This window comes from Globicephala melas, chromosome 5 (genome assembly GCF_963455315.2).
Source record: "Globicephala melas chromosome 5, mGloMel1.2, whole genome shotgun sequence".
In the NCBI taxonomy this organism is placed as follows: domain Eukaryota; kingdom Metazoa; phylum Chordata; class Mammalia; order Artiodactyla; family Delphinidae; genus Globicephala; species Globicephala melas.
In genome coordinates, this window is record NC_083318.1 from 64,774,435 (window position 1) to 64,797,047 (window position 22,613).

The following is a 22,613-nucleotide window of genomic DNA, read 5'->3' on the forward strand; positions in this document are numbered from 1 at the left end:
TCTGCCTGCCAATGCAGGGGACATGGGTTTGAGTCCTGGTCTGGGAAGATCCCACATGCTGCGTAGCAACTAAGCCTGTGCGCCACAACTACTGAGCCTGCGCTCTAGAGCCCACAAGCCACAACTACTGAGCCCACGTTCCACAACTACTGAAGCCCACATGCCTAGAGCCCACGCTCCACAACAAGAGAAGCCACTGCAATGAGAAGCCCATGCACCGCAATGAAGAGTAGCCTCCGCTCGCCGCAACTAGAGAAAACCTGCCTGCAGTGACGAAGACCCAACATAGCCAAAAATAAATAAAATAAATGAATTAAAAAAAACACACACACAAAATCCCCAGGTCTTCTGACTCTAGTTTCAAAGTTCCCATTACTACTGTGCCATATAAGTGGATGGAATTAATCTGTGACATGAGATCCTTCTAATTTTTTTTTTTTTTGGTCAGTTCTGAATTTCTTATATTTTCTTCCTCTTGTTTCAGAGGAAGCATTGTTTCTCTAACTAATTCTTGAACTCAGAACTCTTAACACTGTGCTTCCCCAAGTGTGAGGCCAGCACCATTAAAGGTATGAGAAATGATTTGAAGTGGTTTGCCAAACCAGTGCTGAATAACAACACACAATAAGAAAGCTGCTTTATCCAATCCTCTTTTATTCCCTCTGTCAAGGAGAAAAGTGTCATTTTTGTACTGGTGTTTAATGCCTCTCTAACATTGCCTGTCTCCCTTTTTAAGCAAGAACAATCAACCTCAAGCCTGGATCATTGGTATAACCATTCTAGCTAGAATTCAATAGTGTTATTTTGCTTTTATTGTTGTTATTTCATTTATGGCAAATGATAATGATTTTCCATTTACAAGTTTTCTATTTAAGTAAAACCATGATTCTGAGTTAAAATAAAATACTGATGGGTGGGAGGGAGACGCAAGAGGGAAGAGATATGGGAACATATGTATATGTATAACTGATTCACTTTGTTATAAAGCAGAAACTAACACACCATTGTAAAGCAATTATACCCCAATAAAGATGTTAAAAAAAATACTGAGTAAGTAATATAAATGGCAGTATATGGATATGGAAAAATAACTCATGAACGTGGTGTTTGAATGACTAACTCTGGGAAACTACTCTGTTGCCGCAATCTATTACAATGGTTGTCCGTTGTAACCCTTGTTTCTCTTGGGCCACAAAGAACAGTCAAGGGCTGGGATGATAAGTCTCCAGAATCTTCTTTTCCCCTTTCATTTAACTCAAACTCTTCCTTAGCTTCTTTGTCATTTTTGGCTCCTAAATCTCAGAATTATTCCTAATGGTGCTTTCTCTGAACTGCCATGCTCTGGACTTTTGTTCCTTTTCACTTGCCCACCCTTCAAGACTCTTTGCTCTATCTCAGTCTTCTGCTGCTTCTAAATTAAGGAAGATTTTTTTTATCCCTCTGCAAGTGGTTATGTCTCTTTTGGTTAATCTTTGATGGTCTTGTGTTAAAGAACCCACAATCATATTTTGATTTTCTTAAAGGGATCTTTGCATTTCTTTTTCAAGTTGTTTGGGATGAGTTTCTGCAAGGACTAGGCAAGAAAACTCTTGAGTAATGCTACCCTCTGCAATATGCAAAGTATTCCTTCACACCAACTCTCACCCAGCATCAGAGGATGATGTTCCTTTACCTCAGGGTGAGTTTCCTGCCTTCTTGGGTATTTCCTCCTCCCTCCTCTGGAGTGGGCTATTTCAGTATCTGTCAGTCCCCAAATGTACCTTACCCATAAGACCCTGAGGATCCTCAGACAAAAAGGGTCCCTGATGCCTGCCCAAGCTTAGGTCCACAATGCAACACTAGATAGCTTTGCCAAATAAAAAAGAATAAGGAAAAGAATTATTGTAAAGAAAACTGATGGTACCATTTCTAAGTAACCATAATGATAAACTGTGTCATGATGTTTAAGAACACAAGTTAAAATTCTTTGTTTCACATGCTTTTTACATTTCTATAACAAGCTTCAGTGGAACTGAGCACAGTTTTTTATGCCCAGGTCAAACTGAAGCAAGTGAGCAAATGTTTTTTGAATAACTACTTGGCTAACATACAGGAGCTACTCTGAGTCAAATGCAAGGAATGTTAATTTACAAATATTTCCAATACTCTACCCCCTGGGGAAAGAAAATCACTTCTTTAAGTTCCTTTTGCAGAAAACTCCAGGTAACTAACTTTTAATTTTCTACACCATCTCTGATTTAATGTTCCGATCACACTACAGAGTGCAACTTAAACAAAGACTATATTTTTTTCCTATCTGCTTTCACAACAGTTGAATCCACGTACCCATCTCTATGGTTACTTCTGTATGGTGCTCACTGAAATCTGATATGCTTCCTTTTAGCCCTCCCCAACAATACTTTAAGTCCACAATGAGTCCATAAACCAGCAGTAAAAGGTAAGGAGGCAGGATTATACACATGCTTAGAGTAAATAGTAACCATGAATTCATCGACCCACAACTGCTGGCCTAAGCTTTACTTTGGGGATAGAGACTCTCATTAAATCTTGTTTTCAATACAGTGAGCTGTCACTTACATTGATCTATCATTAAAAACAAAACAAAACGAAAAAAACGAGCTCCTCAAATTATAGTTTGAAAGACAGTAGTATTTTAAAGTTTATAGCTAGCTTTTACCTCACATTTTCCACAGATTGTACGGTGTACTGCGTGGTGCATAATAAAATATATCATGATCCCTAAAACATCTTCACATTTATAACCTTCTGTGCAGGTATGTGTGTATGAAAGAGTGATATTTTGCTCTTTCTGAAAATAAAAAGCATCTGGTAATAAAAAGATATAATATATAATAAAATTTAAAAGATATGATAAAACTATTTTAGAGTGTGTGTATTGTTCAAGTTGTGAGAGTAGAAGGATGGCAGAAGGGGGGGGTACAGAGCTGTACATAAATATATATAATAAAAATTGAAGGGTGTCCAAATACAAGTATATCCATCAATTTCTTGAGGGTAAGGTCCCGGATCATTCTATACACTCATTTAGTTTACCTCCAGGGCTGAGCAAAGTGAGAGGTATATGGTAAGAATTTAATATATACCTGTTAAATGAATGAATGAATGTGCATATGCATGCACAAAATGTTATGGGAACAGAGAGTAGGGAACGCTTGACATTGAGAATAATGGAAATGAGTGAACTGGTGGGTGATGGGGTCAGGGGGTAGAGGTTTGTAGCAGATTGCTACTAATAGTTCCCCAATATCCATTCTCCCCTTCTTCTCTAGCAATAGTACCCTTCATTTCTAGCTGGACACATTTGCCAACCCTCTTTGCCGCTAGGGATGTCATGTGACTGGCCAACGGAAGGTAAGCAAAAGTTATGTGTGCACCTTTCAGGTCATGTCTTTGAAAGTAACAGGCATGTCCTTCCTTTCCTCTTTATTCCTCTAACCACTGGCTGGAAATGGACATCGTGGTAAGCCATCTTGGGCTAAGCTGACAACGGCAAACCCTTCAGATGCATTCTAAAATAGGAGTCTGGGCCCTGACAACTTTGTGGAGGAGAGCCACTATGCCAACAAGACTTTATGTGAGAAATAAACTCCTATTTTACTGAAACCAGTGGTTATTTTGAGTCTCTGTTACAGAGGCTAAATTTACATCCTAATACAAGTGTCAGGAAGGCTTTTACAAAAGGTGATGCTTGCACTGAGTTTCAAAGATTGAATAGGAGTTCACCAGCTGGACAAAAAGGGAAGAGCATTCAAGACTGAGGGAACAGCATGTGTAAAGATATGGAAGTTTAAAGAGTGACTTTAGGATGCCAAGCAATGATGGTTTAAAGGCAGTTTGGGACTTCCCTGGTGATCCAGTGGTTAAGACTGCGCTCCCAATGCACGGGGCCCAGGTTCAATGCCTGGTCAGGAAAGTAGATCCCACCTGCTGCAACGAAGATCCTGCCCACGGCAACAAAGATCCCACGTGCCACAACTAAGACCCAGCGCAGCCAAATAAATAAACACATAAATATTAAAAAAAAAAAAAAAGGCAAACAAAGGCCAGATAACAGAAGACCCTGTCTGCCTTGCTGAAAAGCTGGGTTTTGTCCTGGTAGACAAGAAGATACTATATGGGAGGTGTGCTGGAGAGTGAAAAGATTAAAGTCTCACAACTCACATGCAAAATAAGGTGGGATAATTAATCTGTTGTGTAGGACAGGGAACAAAATCTAAAGGATTTTTTCAAGTCAGGGATAGAGGTGGAATTAGAACCAGTAGTCTTTTAATTATACCAGAGTTTTTCCAACTGTGTGGTCTTTGGGCTGACTACATCAAAATCAGCTGGGTTACCTGCTAAAATTGCTAACTCCTGGGTTCCACTCCAGATCTACTCAGAATCTCTGGGGATAATTCCAGGAATTTGCACTTTTAACAAGGGTTTTAGGTGCGTGAAAGTTGAAAACCAATGACTATACCAGTCTACCTCAAACATATCTCTATTTTACTATTCCAGTAAAAGTCTTTCAGATGCTAGTTCAGCAGACTAGCTTTCTCTGTAATCTCATACCTTCTAGGATCTAAAGATTAAAAAAGGTGCTTCATAAATAAACCTTATAGAGGGGGAAAAGAGGGACTAACTACTGAGCTACTATTGATATTTTCCAGACAGTCTTCTTGACACACATCATTCCACTAAATCCTCACAAACATCCTCGAAGATAGGCATTACTAACTCCACCTTACAGATGCAGAAACTGAGGCCAAGGGATGTTAAGGACTCGCCTAAGGTTACACAGATATCAGTTCATCAAATGCCAAAGTCTATCCCTTCCTGTTTAACCCACAGAGGAAGGACTAGTGAACAAAATTTGGAATTCCTGAGTGACCATAACTGATCTTAGTTATGTAAATTATGTTTCTTTTCCAGATTGGACCACTTTTACAAAGTAGATGAACAAAATCTGAGATTCCTAACCAGTAGCCAATAGAGTTATTTAACGCAAGTATATTTAGCATGCTTTTTGCTGAGTTTGGGGCTTGGACTTGCAAGATTTTCATGTGACTTTGTTTGATCTTAGTACAAAATGAAGAACTTCCCTCAACTTGCAGGCTTTGGTTTTTGCTTTATGGAGAAAATGGAGACCAAGTATCTAGCAGGTTTCTTTTTTTCTTTTAAGTAGATATTAGCAACTCTTTTATTGATTTTTAAAATGATTTCGACTTTTTTTCACTTAAAACTTGAAACATAATTTGTGAAGTTCCACAATCCAACGCCCATTTCTATTTTACTGAAGACTTTCCTAAACCAAGCAAGAAATGTGAAGTACATATATGTTATATTTCATTGCATGACCTTTATATATTCACATTTGCATTAGTTCATTGAATTTTACTGTAAGAAAAATTTGAGTGCATACAAAAAAGCTCTAGATATTCTGACTGGCAGTAAAATCAGTAGACTACCAGACCTATTGAAATCTGCTGGAGAAGTTTCAAAGTAGCAATACAAATGGTGTACATTAGAGGAAAAAAAGCCATCTTTTCCTTTCCAGTTTTAGAACATGCACTTTGGAGATAACAGGCTAAAAGGCTATCAATGAAGTGTTTAAAATGCGCATAAACTCAATAGAGGATTTAAATCTCATTCATTTTGTTTTTATTCTAGAAATTAAGAGAGTATTTTTCCACTACCTTTAAAAATGAGCACAGGGCTTCCGGCACAGTGCTTGAGAGTCCGCCGATACAGGGAACACGGGTTCGTGCCCCGGGACGGGAGGATCCCACATGCCGCGGAGCGGCTGGGCCCGTGAGCCATGGCCGCTGAGCCTGCGCATCCGGAGCCTGTGCTCCGCAACGGGAGAGGCTACAACAGTGAGAGGCCCGCGTACCGGAAAAAAAAAAAAAAAAGAGCACAGCTCACTTTCTTTGATGCATTATGATGCAGACTTCGCTCCAGGGCTCTCAAAAATTAAAGTAGCCATATTAAAACCCTTTGGGGTGGTTTATATATAATCCCAGTTCCATTCTATAATTTGAAGGGTGGGGTGAATTTGATTTTTTGTAGGTCCATTTCAGCAGCATCTTTCTTTGCAGGCAACTCCTGGAAAGGAAGGATGCGGTCTTAAATTGGCAAAGGTCTTTACACAACTTGCTCTGGAAGGGTCCGTCTAATGTGATATCTATTGTCCTAAAAAGCGTGGAAATAAAGTCGACTAGTCCCTTTTTTTCCTTTTCTTCCGTAGTTCTACACTCATCTTTTTTTTTTTTTTGCGGTACGCGGGCCTCTCACTGTTGTGGCCTCTCCCGTTGCGGAGCACAGGCTCCGGACGCGCAGAGTCAGCGGCCATGACTCACGGGCCTAGCCGCTTCGCGGCATGTGGGATCTTCCCGGACCGGGGCACGAACCCGCGTCCCCTGCATCGGCAGGCGGACTCTCAACCACTGCGCCACCAGGGAAGCCCCACTCATCTGTTTTAACATTTCCTGCGCCCCCGCTAAACTGGGTGTTGTCAGCGATACAAAATTCTTGCTTTCAAGGAGACCGCAGGGGACGTGTTGGGGAAAAGGGGCCACCTGTGAATCTGGGGCAGTCGAGGATGCTCAGGATGGCGCGGTCCAACTGTGCATGGGCCTTCAACGCCACGAAGGGCTGACACAAGCGTCCCGGGACGAGGGAGGAAGAGCAACTCGCTGAGGAAAAGTAGGCTCTGGCCAAATCCCGCGGGAACTGCCCTTCCCTCCGGCGGCGTTCCCTCCCCCACCTTGGTTGCCAAGGAGACCCGAGTCCTGGGCCGGCGGACTGCTACAGGCGGGGGAGGCCTACCTTTCCGCGGCCTGAGTCGACTGCTTCACCAGCCTCGCCGTCCGCCGTGCTCCGCAGCCGCGTCCGTCAAGCGCGACAGCGCACGGGCGGGCGAAGGCCTGAGGTGCGTCCTCCCTCCGGGAACCGGAGCGAAGCGAGAGCTGGGGTCGCGACCCCCCTGCCCAGACCCAGGCGGGTGGGAGAGGCTCATTTGAACCAAACTGCCGGCGCGGGTTGCCGCCGCAGCCCCGCAGTCCCGGGGCTCCCGAGGGCGTTGTTTCAGGCACCAGCCACAGGTGCCCGAAGTGCTGGCGGCTGCGGCGTCTCTGTCCCCAAAGCCCCAGGGAACATCCGCCCTCTGGGGTGAGGGAGGACTCGCGGGAACCAGTGAAAAGGAGCGCCCGAGGGGCCGCAGACGCTCCCAAACGGGCCTTGGTAAAAGTCTCGTCGCTTCGGAGGCGATTGGGAGCCGTCTCCACCCCTCTCCCTTTGTGAGTGTGTGGAGGTTTCGTTCGGACTTGCCCGGCTCGAAGTATGGGATGCTCGTGTCGGCCAGTAAATGCCACCTCTTGGTCTTTAGGGCCACACTGGGTGGGCCACCAAGTGTGGTCGTGCAGAAATAGTGATTTACCGAGATAATCTTTTCTTTTCAGAGACGATGCTTAAGGTACAAGGAAAACCATTTCCTGGGACATCTGAATTGTAATTCAAGCTTGAGTTACTACAGTGAAGGGGCAAACATGCTTGACCCCGCCAGTAAAGTGGAGTTTTCGGAAGAAGAAACTACCGAGGAGATCTCCCAACTCTCTTATCTCCAACTCTCTTCCCTGGCACTGTCAGGGGACACAGCATACAGCGAAAAAACCTCAACTGGTTTGCCCGAAAAAACTGGCTATCCGGACTCCGTTTACATTATGGCAGCGAACATTTTTCAGGGCATTCGATTCGAAAACTCACCAGAGAAGGTCTTAATAAAGTATGGGAATGAGCCCCTGCCGTCCTCCACCGAGTCTGAGGATGAATCCTTTCAGCGTTTGGCCTATGAGCTGGCTTTCAGTGCCCTGAAGTGTGAGTAGTACCCGTTTTGACAGTCAGCACTAACGGAAAATAATGAGAGAATTTGTGGAGTGCAGTCCCCCTTCTTGCCCCCTCATGCACACACCAGATTTTGTTTTTAGGCTTTTGAATATCTTTGGTCAGTTGCAAATGTCCAGGCATTAGGAGAGTTTCCCTGTACAGCAAGCTCTTTCAGGCCAGAAACGTTTTTTTCTCTGCAGATTTCCCCGTGCCTAGAACCGTGCCTTGTCCTTAGATGGGTCAAAATTAAAGCAAGTTAAGATGATCCGAATCACTGCCATTCGCTTTAATTTTGGAAGCTTGTAAATTTATTTTTTCAAATTTTTGTAAAAGTCCCCTTTCTAACTTGCTGCCAGGATTTGAGGTGTAATATTGCAGATTTCCTCAATGGTGGGTAATGATCAACTTGAGTATGGAGTTGACTCCAGTACAGAATCAAATATTTTTACTGTGAGAGCAGTCAAAGGGCCTGGAGACATGTTTCTGTACTAGCTATAAACTATAATACAATATGAACTATAAAGTTTATATTGGTTTGTGTACTGAGTATTCCAAAAGAATTTCCAGAAATGTTTGGAGTATTAGCAGCCTGGCTGAAATGATGAGCTTCTTAGAGACACCCAGAAAGGGCATCACTCATTTGCATATATTTCCTTAGTGTTAGTACTTACTGGGCCTTGTACATCCTTGCACAGAGGCAGTTAACAATTGTTCAGTGAATTAAAATGTCCCATTAATTACTCAGATACGAATGTATATTTTTGGTTGTCTGCAGACATGAGGTAGCTCAACTCTGAAGCCAGGAATTTGCCATCACAGAGAAAAATTTATATGATGTTAAGAGGCAACTACTCTTTGGGTTTCATTTCTTTATTTTCTGCTTGTGATCTTTTTTTTTCTTTTAAAATCTATCTTAACCATTTTTTCCCTCCTCCAGTTTAATCTTTCAGATTCTATTTCATCCCTTCCCTCCTCTTCCTTTTTAAAATGCAGATTTAAAGACCAACCAGAGTGTTGTACTTTAAATCATGAGTCAGGTGAACATTTGAACATTTTCTCCTTGCAGCAGTGAAATGCAGACTAGGCATTTATGTTGATTAGTTGATATTTTAATGGTAATGCCAAAATTCTATTATAGACAATTTTTTTTCCCCGATAAGAATATTGAAACTTACCTTTAGAAATCAATTATAAAAGCCTGAAATTATTCTTTGTAAAATTAATGCATTGACTAGATGGTCATGCTATAGTGATGTGTATGGTAGATTATCTTTTTCTTTCTCTTGATCTATATTTGTGTTTTATGAAAGGGTCTTGTGACTGACATTTTTTAATAACCTAGAAATTCCCATTTAGATAAATTATTGTCATAGACATTTATAAACCTACTTTTCCTTGAAATGTTCATTTTTATAAGTTCAAATTCTAAGATGAGATGGCTTTGGTTGTTTACTTGGTACAACTATTACTTTCTTCTTAATGATAATAATATCTTGCTTTAAATTATCATCTGAATAATTTCTAATGTTCAAATGGAATAAAACTAGAATTCCTAAGTTCAGTGGGTTTCCAAGATAATTAAGAACCTGATATTTTGCTTTAAAATATTGGAGACTCTTATGCATTTCATTTTTGCCTTTTGTATTATCAGTGTTCTATCAATACTTTCACATGTAATATTTTGTAGACTCACATCTCGCTTATACAGTATAGGTTCAGGGAATCACGGTTCAGGAAAGAAAACTGAGGATTTCTTCTCTAAGGTTTTATAGGAGCAGTAAAGCTGAAAAGGTTAATGTACAAATTAAGAGAGCTTGGGTAATGGTCTCTTTTGTTTGTGAATTTGTGAACAGATAATTGAATCATATTACCATATCTTTTTAAGGAAGTACGAAGAAAAAAATCTATACAAATGTTAAGTGTATTTTTTTGGTTGTGTTTTATGTTTTCCAGTTTTATTATTTGCCCTTTTGTTGATGTCCTTTGTGTATAAGGTATTTCAAAGCAGAGAGTGTATTTTTCTGATTAATCTTTTAAAGGTTTAAAGGGCTCAGAATCATGTTTGTTGAAATGACCACCTCTAGTCTCACTCTGCTAAATAACTGCAAGGTCAATTGTCTGTTAAAGAAGGTAATGAAGAGTAAGCTATTCCTATTAAGTTTGACTTATGTCAAAGAAGTAGAGTACTAGCAGCTAATTTATTTTTTAAAAGTATCTCTGGATGTTTCAAGGACTATTAAATATTAAAACAGAAGAAAAACTGGCGAAACGATTTCTTTAAAAAAAAATTAATGAACAACCCATTAAGAAAAAAAATTGAGGAAAGAGATGTTTCTGAAATTGTTGATCTTATTCCTGGTTTAATTCTTTCTCCAACCTCTCTAGTTGTAAATAGTATTTGATGACCTCTCAGTCCGAGGAACTGGCTGTGGCATTAACTTGGTCATTTCAAAATCATGTAACCTGTCAGTGAAAAACCTAGCAAATACTTAATATATGGTCTGGTTATGGCTTTGGGAATAAGTATGTGTAGTCAGGGATCCCCAAGACCACCCTCAAGTTCAATGATTCACTAGAAGGACTCACAGAACTCAGTAAAGCTGTTATACTCATGGTTACAGTTTACTACAATGAAAGGATAAAGATTAAGATCAGCACCAGAAAAATATACACAGGACAAAGTCCAGAAGAGACCAGGTACAGCTTTCTATTGTCCTTTCTCAAAGGAGTCTTACGGACAGTGCTTAATTCTCCCAGCAACAATGTATGACAACATCTATGAAGGTTGTCAAGTTTCCCTCTTTCCACAGATAACAAAAACCCCATGTACTTATATTTATAATTATAAGAGGGCCTTGGCATTCTTTTTTTTTTAACTGAAGTATAGTTGAATTACAATATTCTGTTAGTTTCAGGTTATAGCTAAGTGATTCAGTTATTTTTTTTTCAGATTATATACCATTACAGCTTATTACAAGATATTGTATATAGTTTCCTGTGCTATACAGTAAATCTTTGTTGCTTATCTATTTTATGTATAGTAGTTTGTACCTGTTAATCCCATACTCCTAATTTGTCGCTCCTTTTCCCTTTAGTAATCATGTTTGTTTTCTACGTCTGTGAGTCTGTTTCTGTTTTATGTATAGATTCATTTTTATTGTTTTTAGATTCTACGTATAAGTGATATCAGATAGTATTTGTCTTTCTCTGTCTGACTTACTTCACTAAGTATAATGTTCTATAGGTCCATCCATGTTGCTGCAAATGGCAATATTTCATTCTTTTTTTATGGCTGAATAACATCCCATTGTATATATATACACCGCATCTTAAGCCAATCATCTGTTGATGGGCACTTGGGTTGTTTCCATGTCTTGGCTATTATAAATAGTGCTGCTATGAACATTGGAGTGCGTGTATCTTTTTGAATTAGAGTTTTCATCTTTTCTGGATATATACCCAGGAGTGGGATTGCTGGATTATATGGATCTATTTTTTGTTTTATTAAGGAACCTGCATATGGTTTTCCATAGCGGCTACAATATACATTCCCACCAATAGTGTACAAGGGTTCCCTTTTCTCCACACCCTCTCCAGCATTTATTATGTGTAGACTTTTTGATGATAGTCATTCTGACTGGTGTGAGGTGATAGCTTGTTGTGGTTTTGCTTTGCATTTCTGTAATAATCAGTGATGTTGAGTGTCTTTTCATGTGCCTGTTGGCCATCTGTATGTCTTCTTTGGAGAAATGTCTATTTAGGTCTTCTGCCCACTTTGTGATTGGATTGTTTGTTTTTTTGGTACTGAGTTGTATGAGCTGTTTGTATATTTTGAATATGAAGCCCTTGTTGGTAGCATTGTTTACAGATAATTTTCTCCCATTCCATTGGTTGTCTTTTTGTTTTGCGGATGGTTTCCTTTGCTGTTTCAAAGCTTTTAAGTTTGATTAGGTCCCATTTATTTATTTTTGCTTTCTTTTTCTGTTGCCTTGGGAGACTGACCTAAGAAAATATTGCTACGATTTATGTCCAAGAATATTTTGCCTATGTTCTCTTGTAGGAGTTTTATGGTGTCATGTCTTATATTTAGTAATATAAGCCATTTCAAACTTATTTTTATGGATGGTGTGAGGGAATGTTGTAATTTCATTGATACAGGTGGCTGTCCAGTTTTCCCAACACCACTTGCTGAAGAGGCTGTCTTTTCTCCATTGTATATTCTTGCCTCCTTTGTCATAGATTAGTTGGCCATAGGTATGTGGATTTATTTCTGGGCTCTCTATACTGTTCCATTGATCTATATGTCTGTTTTTGTGCCAATACCACACTGTTTTGATTACTGTAGCTTTGTAGTATAGTCTAAAGTCTGGAAGCTTATACCGCCAGCTTTGTTCTTTTGCCTTAGGATTGCTTTGGCAGTTCTGGGCCTTTTGTGGTTCCATATCCATTTTAGGATTATTTGTTCTAGTTCTTGAAAAATGTCATGGGTATTTTGATAGTGATTGCATTAAATCTATAGAGTGCTTCACTTTAGCAATATTAATTCTTCCAATCCAAGAGCATGAACTACCTTTTCATTTTTTTGAATCATCTTCAATTTCCTTTATCAGTGTTTTATAATTTTCAGTGTATAGGTCTTTCACCTCCTTGGTTAAGTTTATTCCTAGGGTTTTGTTTCTTTTTTATGATGCAATAAACGATATAACTTTTAAAATTTTCTCTATCATTGTTAGTGTAAAGAAATCCAACAGATTTCTGTATATTAATCTTGTATCCTACTACCTTGCTGAATTCATTATTAGTTCTAATAGTTTTTGTGTGAAGACTTTAGGATTCTCTGTATAGAGTATTATGTCTTCTCCAAATAGTGTAAATTTTACCTCTTCCCTTCCAATTTGGATACCTTTTATTTCTTTTTCTTATCTGATTGTTGGGACTAGGACTTCCAGTACTATGTTGAGTAGAAGTGGTGAGGGTGGGCATCCTTGTCTTGTTCCAGAATTTAGTGGGAAGGCATTCAGCTTTTCACTGTTGAGTATTATATTGGCTGTGGGTTTGTCATAAATGGCTTTTATTATGTTGAGATATGTTCGCTCTATACCCACTTTGGTGAGAGTTTTTATTAGGAATAATGTCAAATTTTATGAGATGCTTTCCTGCGTCTTTTGAGATGATCTGTGGTTTTGTCTTTCCTTTTGTTAATGTGGTGTGTCACACTGATTGATTTGCATATGTTGAACCATCCTTAAGACCCTGGAATGAATCCCACTTGGTCATGATGTATGATCCTTTTTATGTATTGTTGGATTCAATTTGCTAATATTTTTTTGAAGATTTCTACATCTATATTCATTAAAGATATTAGCCTATAATTTCCTTTTTTTTGTAGTTTCTTTGTCTGGTTTTGGTATCAGAGTGATGGTGGCTTCATAGAATGAATTTCACAGTGTTCCGTTCTCTTCAATTTTTTGGAATATTTTGAGAAGGCTCAGTATAATTTCTTCATTGTATGTTTGGTAGAATTCCCCAGTGAAGCCGTCTGCTCCTGGACTTTTGTTTGCAGGGAGTTTTTTTTTAAATTACAGATTCTATTTCACGTCTGGTGATTGTTCTGTTCAAATTATCTGTTTCTTCTGGACTCAGTTCTTGTAAATCTTATGTTTTTAGAAACTGTCCATTTCTTCTAGGTTGTCCAATTTGTTGGCATATAACTGTTCATAGTATTATGATTTTTTTGTATTTCTGTATCAGCTGTTACTTCTCCTCTTTCATTTCTTATTTTGTTTATTTGGGTTTTCTCTCTTTTCTTCATGTTGAACCTGGCTAGAGGTTTGTTGAATTTATCTTTCTCCAAAAAACAGCTCTTGGTTTTATTGACCTTTTCTGTTGTTTTCTATTTTACTTTATTTTATTTTTTTATTTTATTATTTTTTAAAATTTATTTTTGGCTGTGTTGGGTCTTTGTTGTTGCACATGGGCTTTCTCTAGTTGCAGCGAGCAGGGGCTGCTCTTTGTTGTGGTGCATGGGCTTCTCATTGCAGTGGCTTCTCTTGTTGCGGAGCAAGGGCTCTAGGAGCACGGGCTTCAGTAGTTGCACACGCGGGCTCAGTACTTGTGGCATGCGGGCCCTAGAGCACATGGGTTTCAGTAGTTGCAGCGTATGGGCTCAGTAGTTGTGGCATGCAGGCTCTGGAGCACACAGGCTTCAGTAGTTGTGGTATACGGGCTTAGTTGCTCTGCGGCATGTGGGATCTTCCTGGACCAGGGATCAAACCCATGTCCCCTGCACTGGCAGGCAGATTCTTAACCACTGTGCCACCAGGGAAGTCCCTCTGTTGTTTTCTACTTTTTTTTTTAAATTTATTATTATTTTCTTTTGCAGTACGCGGTCCTCTCACTGTTGTGGCCTCTCCCATTGCAGAGCACAGGTTCCAGACACGCAGGCTTAGCAGCCATGGCTCACAGGCCTAGCCGCTCTGTGGAATGTGGGATCTTCCCAGACTGGGGCACGAACCCATGTCCCCTGCATCGGCAGGCAGACTCTCAACCTTCCCTGCGTCACCAGGGAAGCCCCCTCTGTTGTTTTCTTGATCTGTATTTATTTCTTTTCTGATCTTTATTATTTCCTTCCTTCTGATGACTTTAGGTTTTGTTTGTTCTTCTTTTTCTAATTCTTTTAGGTGGTTGGTTAGGTTATTTATTTGAGATTTTTCTTGTATCTTGAGGAAGGCCTGATTCATTGTGAATGTCCATCTTAGATCTGCTTTGGCAGCATCCCACAGATTTTGTAAGGTTGTGTTTTCATTTTCACTTGTCTTGAGGCATTTCCTCATTTCTTCTTTTATTTCATTGTTGACCCATTGGTTTCTTAGTAGCATGTTGTTTAGTCTCCATGTGTTCATTCTTTTCCTGTTTTTCTTTCTGTGGTTGATTTCTGGTTTCATACTGTCGTGGTCAGATAAGATGTTTCAAATAATTTCTGTCCTTTTAAATTTGTTGAGGCTTGTTTTATGACCTAGTATGTGGTCTGTCCTAGAGAACATTTCATGTGCCCTTGAAAAGAATCTGTATTCTGGTTTTTTTGGATGTAGTATTCTGTAGATATCAATTAAGTTCAACTGATTGTGTCATTTAGAACCTCTGTTGCCTTACCGATTTTTTGTCTGGATGATCTGTCCATTGATGTCAAAGGGGTGTTAAGGTTGGCTACTATTGTATTGTCAGTTTCTCCCTTTATGTCTGTTGTTGTTTCTTTTATATGTTTAGGTGCTGCTGTATTGGAGGATTATATGTTAACGAGCATATTATCTTCTTGTATTGATCTCTTTATCATTATACAATTCCCTTCTTGTCTTTCTTTATGGACTTTGTTTTAAAGTCTATTTTGTCTGATGTGAATATTGCTACCCCCACTTTCTTTGTGTTTCCATTTGCATGAACTATCTATTTTCATCCCCTCACTTTCAGTTTGTGTGTCTTTCACCCTGAAGGAAGTCTCTTGTAGGCAGCACACTAAGGGTTCTTGTTTTTGTTTCTTCATCCAATCTGCCACGCTGTGTCTTTTGATTGGAGCATTTAGTCCATTGACATTTAAGGTAATTATTGATAGGTATGTACTTATTGCCATTTAACCCTTGTTTTTCAGTTGTTTTTATAGTTCTTTATTTCTTCTTTTTGTTTTTCCTTTTGTGGTTTGATAATTTTCTTTTGTAGTACGCTTGAGTTACTTTCTTTTTGGTTCTTGTGAAACTACAGTATATTTTAAATTTGTGGTTACCATGGAGTAACCACAAATTTAAAATATACTGTAGTTTCAAGTATGTTCAAGTATGTTAACTCACAGCTGTGTCTACTGGCTTTAAACTGATAGTCATTCAACTTCAAACACATTCTAAATGATCTATATTTTTATACTCCCCTCACCCACATTTTGTGATTTTGCTGTCCTATTTTCTTCATGCATATCTTTTTACTGTTAGTTGTAGTTATAATTGCTTTTACAATTTTTTGATTGTTTTTTAATCTGTGTACTGACTGAAGTGATCTTCTGTCCTTTTATATATTTACCTTTCCTATTGTGATTTTCCCTTTCCTATAGTTTCTTGCTTCTTTTCTATTTAGAGAATATCTTCAATATTTCTTTTAGGGTAGGTTTAATATTGCTGAGTTCTTTTAGTTTTTGCTTGTCTAAGAAATTTTCTCTTCTTCTGTTCTAAATGATAATCTTGCTGGGTAGAGTATCCTAGGCTGCATGTTTTCCTTTTCAGGACTTTGAATATGTAATGCCACTCCTTTCTGGACTGCGAAGTTTTCTGCAGAGAAATCTGCTGATAGCCATATGGGGGTTCCCTTGTAACTGACTCTTTGTTTTTCTCTTGCTGCCTTTAGAATCCTTTCTTTATTTTTAAATGTCATTTTAGGGAATTCCCTGGTGGTGGTCCAGTGGTTAGGACTTGGCACTTTCACTGCTGTGGCCCGGGTTTGATCCCTGGTCAGGGAACTGAGATCCTGCAAGCGGTGTGGTGTGGCCAAATAAAATAAAATAAAATAAAATTGTCATTTTAATTATGATATGTCTTGGTGTGGGTCTCTTTGGGTTCATCTTTTTTGGGACCTTCTGTGCTTCCTGTACCTGAGATCTGTTTCCTTGTTTAGGTTTGGGAAGTTTTCAGCCATAATTTCTTCAATTACACTTTCAATTCTCTTTCTCTTTCCCTTCTGGAACACCTATTGGGCATCCGTTGGCACGTTTTGTATTATCTCATAAATCTCGTATGTTGATATCATTTTTTTTTTCATTGTCTTTCTGTCTGCTCTTCTGATTTAGTGATTTCCATTTTGCTATCTTCCAGGTCACTTATTCATTCTTCTGTGGCATTTAGTCTGCTCTTCATTGCTTCTAGATTGGTTTTTAATCTCAGCAATTGAATTGTCTATTTTTGATTGGTTCATCTTTATAGCTTCTAGTTCCTCATTACAGTGATGTGCATTTCTATCGATACTCTTTCTTAAATCAGTTAGAATTTTTATTATCTCCTTTTTGAACTCAGGGTCTAGTAAACTAGTGAGCTCTTTTTTTTTTTTTTAGAAGATGTTGGGGGTAGGAGTTTATTAATTAATTTATTTTTGCTGTGTTGGGTCTTCGTTTCTGTGCGAGGGCTTTCTCTAGTTGTGGCAAGCGGGGTCCACTTTTCATCGCGATGCGCGGGCCTCTCACTATTGCGGCCTCTCTTGTTGCGGAGCACAGGCTCCAGACGCGCAGGCTCAGTAGTTGTGGCTCACAGGCCTAGTTGCTCCGTGGCATGTGAGATCCTCCCAGGCCAGGGCTCGAACCCGTGTCCCCTGCATTAGCAGGCAGATTCTCAACCACTGCCACCAGGGAAGCCCGTGAGCTCTGTTTTATTATCTGTTCTTTCAGGGGATTTCTCTTGTTCTTTTAATTGGGAGTAGTTCCTCTGCCTTTTTGTTTTACTTAACTTTCTCTGTCTCTATGAATTTAGGAGGAACAGTTATCTACGGTGGTCTTGAAGGGTGTTTTTATGTGGGAGTGTCCCTGCATAGATTGTGTGTGTCCAGTGTTTTTGGCACAGTGGCTGGTTTTGGTATGGACTTCAGTCGCATCTTTCCTCAGGGTATGCTGGACATTATCCCCTTGATGGGAGTGTGGCTGGTATTCTGGTGTCCAGAGCCTGTACTGGATGTGAGGCAGGGCTTTCTCTCTGCTCCGTGGCTGTCACTGCCCTGTCAGGGGCAGGGTCTGCTCCCCAGCTGTTGGGGTGGAAGGCTTGAGGGTTGGGTTCAGTCGGACTCCATTGGCCTTGAGTACATGCTGTGCCCCAAAGGAGGTGATTTCTGAAGCAAGTGACGCCCACATGGTCACAGAGCACCTGTGTGCTGCCTGTGTAGGCATCCATAGTTCCACTCAGAAGCAGCCCAGGGTTGTGTCCCTTTCTCTGTTTTGTCTCAGATCTAGTTAAAGGCTATGGTGTGGAGTAGGCTGGGGCTGAGGGTCGGGGTGTTGTGGCTGCAGGAATTGAGGTGGCTGCGCTGCTGCCTGAGGTCTGGGCTGCCTCTGTGGCAGACTCCCAGGACCTGTCTGCCCCATATCTAGTGCTAAGCTGCGGTGTGGTGTGGGCACACTGGGGTATTCTTGCTAGGAGACTAACCACTGCTACTCCTGAGCTTGCTGACAGTGGTTGTCACCATTCCATCCACACCATGCCCCAGGACCTCCCAGCTATCTCTGCGGTAGCTAGATTGAGTTCTCTCCTAGGGCCTATATGCCCAAGATTCAGCACTTAGCCACTGCAGGCTCCTGTGGCGCTACCTCACATGCATGCTGACAGTGGCCGCTGTGGCTCCACCCGGATCACAGCCCAGGTGCCCCGTCTGTCTCTATGCAGCTACACTGAGTCTCTGCCCAGATTTCATGCCCGGCTGTGGTGTGGAGTGAATGGGGCCAGGGTGTTCGTCCCTTTGGATTGGGAAGTGGGGCAAGGTGGCAGTTGCCAGTGCAAGGCTCTCTTTGCCCTGGTTCTCAGCAAGCCAGCATGTGGTCACTCCTCACGTGTAGAGCCTAGGCTTCTCCAGCCCTCTGTCTGTCCCAGTGGATTTCTCAGCAGACAAGGGGGCCTGTCTCCTCTACGCTGGACTCCAGGACTGGGATGCCCAGATTGTGGTTCGACCTGCTTACTCCCCAGGGCGAGGGTCCACCTGTGTGGACCTTCTCTTCCTTACAGAGGTCACTCCTGGGGGCTCAGTTCCCAACCTGATGCTTTTTTTTTTTTTTCTGTCTCTGCCTGGTTACGTGGAGCTGTTTCTTGCTGCCTTTGTTCTTCTGCCAGTTTCCAGTTAGTTTTCCCTGAAAATTGTTCCACATGTAGAAGTAATTTTGAACTCTTTTGGGGGAGAGGTGAGCTCCACATCTTCCTACTCCACCTTCTTGATCCCCCTCAGCCTTGGCATCCTTGAAATGAAAGTTCTAGAAGTGAATTATATAAAGTGGATCATTTAAAGGAAACTCTATGGACACAGTAAAAATAGAGAAGGAGAACCTAGGCGAGAGTCAAAAGAAGAAATATCTTCCATCTTTCTTCCAGAATGGGAGGGATGATCAGACAGACTGTGTGAGTTTTAGGGATCCAATAAATAGCACTCTTCCTTGTACACTTGAGTTTGGAACCCACGGAGAGGAAAAAAAAAAAAGATGTCCGGGGACATGGCTTTAGATCTTCAGTCAAGCAGGCTTGCAAATACTTTATTCCTGAATTAGAACTTCCCGTCTAATCCAGACACAGCTGAAGAATTGCAGATCCCTCCACCCAACTCATGCAAGGCGTGTGGCAAAGAGCAGTCTGGAATGCATGCCCACCTCCTGCAGAAACACTGGCAGACAAAGACTGGAAGGGGGAGGGAGTGATATATGCCCCTGTTCATTCTTCCAAATTCACTAATTAAATAAATTCAATTTTCTTTTCACATGGAGTGATAAGTAAGGGGTAGGGAGAGAGTCCAAGGGTGTTTCTCTAGGGAAGGCCTTCTGCATTGGAAACATGAGGAATGAGGATTAAGAGTTCCCTTCAGCAGACTAAAGAGAAGAGGCTTTAATTAGTGGGGCACTAGGGATAATTGGAGCTATTGTGCTGAACTAGGATAGGTGAGGTTTGCTATCTTCAGATAAGTCCTGATAACCCACATCGGTCATTAGCAGTATGTTTTATTTAGCCAGTATGGTTTGTTGTAAGAGTGAGTAGAGGATAGGCAGCATAATGTGGTGAGGAGCGTGCACTTGGGTGCCAGACTGCCTGGGTTTGAGTCCCTGATCTGACTCTTGCTGTGTGACTATGAAAATATTACGTAACCAGTCAGTGCCTCATTTCCTACTTTATAAAATGGGATAATAATGGTACCTAATTCATAGGGTTGTGAGGGTTAAATGAATTAATATATGGAAGGCATTTAGAACAGTGTCTAGCACATAGAAAGCACTATCTAGAGCATACATAATTAATGTTGATATTGCTATGTGAGAATGTTCTGTAAACTATAGATATATAAAGGCAATGCATTCTGCACAATATTAGAGACAGCCCAGAGATTGTCAGTTTTGACAGGAGCCCTAGGAAAAAAATGCAGTGTTGGCAAAATCATGTTCTGTCTTCTTTTCCTTCATTCTACTGCTCCTATTTTTAGGAGTCCAGCAACTCCATTGCTCAAAGTTCTATAGCCTATGCAGGTGTGCTATCTTAGAAGTCCTTCATTCTTTTTTTTTTTTTTTGCGGTATGCGGGCCTCTCACTGTTGTGGCCTCTCCCATTGCGGAGCACAGGCTCCGGACGCACAGGCCCAGCGGCCATGGCTCACGGGCCCAGCCGCTCTGCGGCATGTGGGATCCTCCCGGACGGGGGCACGAACCTGTGTCCCCTGCATTGGCAGGCGGACTCTCAACCACTGCGCCACCAGGGAAGCCCAGAAGTCCTTCATTCTTATGACAAGTATATTTTCTGTGACAAAAATTGGGACTCATGCTGAGAAACTGTGAAGTAGATAGGAATTGGTTTGTGAGTACTAAGGGTGTGAAACTGTAAACTTCATTTTCCTTGTAAGTGAAATGGGGATATTGCCTTGTACAATACAGCCACAATTGGTGGCTAAAATATGGGTAATGATACCTGAAAGATTTCCTATGAAAACTGGAGTCTGTGCTCCCAAGTTTGTCAGTTCTTTTTAGTTTTCCCATCCCCCAGATAAAAACTGAAATTCAGTGTGTATTGTGTATATAGGAGATGTTCCATAAATGTTGAATGAATTGAAGCTGTCTTAGCTCCCTGTTAACTGATTAAAGCATTTGTTATATGATATATATACTTAAGTAGTTATAACAGAAGAACACTCGTGTGCCCTGTGGAGGTTTTAAAATGTGTTCATGTGTTTTCATTTAGTACCTCTGCAATTATCCCTCTGCCTGGAATGCTCTCTTCTTCCGGATCTTTACATGGCTAACTCCTTGTCATTTGGGACTTAGATTAAATGTCATCTTATCAGTGTCGTCACTAGTGAGTTCTACCAAATATTTAAGTAAGAAATAACACCAATTTAACACAAACTCTTCCAGAGTTTAAATCCTGATACCAACATTGACAAAGATATTATGAAAAAAAATTATAGACAAATATCCTTCATGAACATAAACATAGAACAAAAATCTATGTTTATTAAAGCATTTGTAATATGAGATATATATATATATATATATAGTTAAGTAGTTATAACGAAAGGAGACTCATGTGCCCTGTATAATAAAATATTAGCAAATTGAATCCAACAATATCCAACATAAAGAGGATAAGACATTATAAATTAGATCCTCTTTAACGTTTTTCAAGGGATATAAATTAAAGGTTGGAATTCCTTTATTACTACTTCAGCTATTCAGATAACGCTCCTTTGACTGTGATTCCGTGTGGAGCCTGAGTCACAGGGGTCCAGGATTCATAAAGATTACAAATATTTCATCATGTCATTGTAATTTGAATCTTTATCAAGAATTAGGTATGTTTTAGATATGAAAGTAAAAGTATTTTATAGCATTGTCCAAAGTGTATTTTGATTCCAAAATTTTCATTTTCAGCTTTGGAGTTTTCAGTAACAGACATTTTCCTTGTCTTGTAGTTCAAGATATTTTGGAAACTATGTTAATAGACAGCTATATCTTCCCAAGCACCATAATAGTAAGTGTATAACTTTTACATAATTACTTGTCTCGTGGTTGTTAATTAGAAACTACTAAAAAGCTTTCAGATTTAAATAACTAGTTTGTTTAATGCTGAGACTTCTTCAGAACACGTCCTTAACTCTCATACTTCTAGGGCTTCTAATATAGATCCTACTCCTTTCATTTTGATGAATCTGCCAAAAATTGTCCTTTTTGAAAGGTTTATTTTTTATTGGATTTTTTTTCTAGTTTGCAGTCCTTTTCTTTTTTTCTTTTATGTATGTATGTATGTATTTATTTATTTTTGGCTGCGTTGGGTCTTTGTTGCTGTGCACGGGCACTGTAGTTGCAGCAAGCGGGGGCTACTCTTTGTTGTGGTGCGTGGGCTTCTCATTGCGGTGGCTTCTCTTGTTGTGGAGCACGGGCTCTAGGAGTGCGTGCTTTAGTAGTTGTGCACGGGCTTAGTTGCTCCGCGGCATGTGGGGTCTTCCCAGACCAAGGTTCAACCTGTGTCCCCTGCATTGGCAGGTGGATTCTTAACCACTGTGCTACCAGGGAAGTCCCTTTGCAGTCCTCTTCTATCTCCCAATTCAACCAGACTATGTATAAATAGTCATATTTTTATGACTGCTCTCTTATGAAAAACAATGGAATGGAAAATATTGCTATTAGATATTGTTTGTATGCTTTTCTGTATGTGTGTTTCCCCTTGGTAGCCAGATCATTTGAACAGTCTTATCATTGTGATGCTGTATGATTTCCAAGATAGAAAATTTCAAGCTCGTCTCATTTCTGATAATGAAGAGTCTGTAGCGGAAGTTCTAGAAGTAGAGAACCTTCTTAACAGGTAATTGTAAAGGTGAAAACAGTGTTTTATATGAAATCATTATTGGTATTTTCACTGGTGAAATTGTATACAATATAATGTGTAGATAACTGTTAAAATTTTATAGAGAAAAAATATAAAAGTTCATAAGTTTCTTGAGTTCCTTTACAAACAAATCTTGAACAGGGTA

The 22,613-nt window shown here is 40.1% G+C and overlaps 1 protein-coding gene across 1 annotated transcript in view; it reads left to right on the forward strand.

Annotated features, from left to right (window-relative positions):
• The first annotated feature begins 6,637 nt into the window (after positions 1-6,637).
• Positions 6,638-22,613, forward strand: part of NSUN7 (NOP2/Sun RNA methyltransferase family member 7) — a 62,985-nt gene continuing 47,009 nt past the window's right edge. Inside the window, exons 1-4 of the mRNA XM_030881122.2 lie at positions 6,638-6,931; positions 7,461-7,875; positions 21,555-21,613; positions 22,314-22,444. Coding sequence (XP_030736982.1) covers positions 7,548-7,875; positions 21,555-21,613; positions 22,314-22,444 — 518 coding nt within the window. The 5' untranslated portion in view covers positions 6,638-6,931; positions 7,461-7,547. The remainder of the gene's footprint in view (positions 6,932-7,460; positions 7,876-21,554; positions 21,614-22,313; positions 22,445-22,613) is intronic.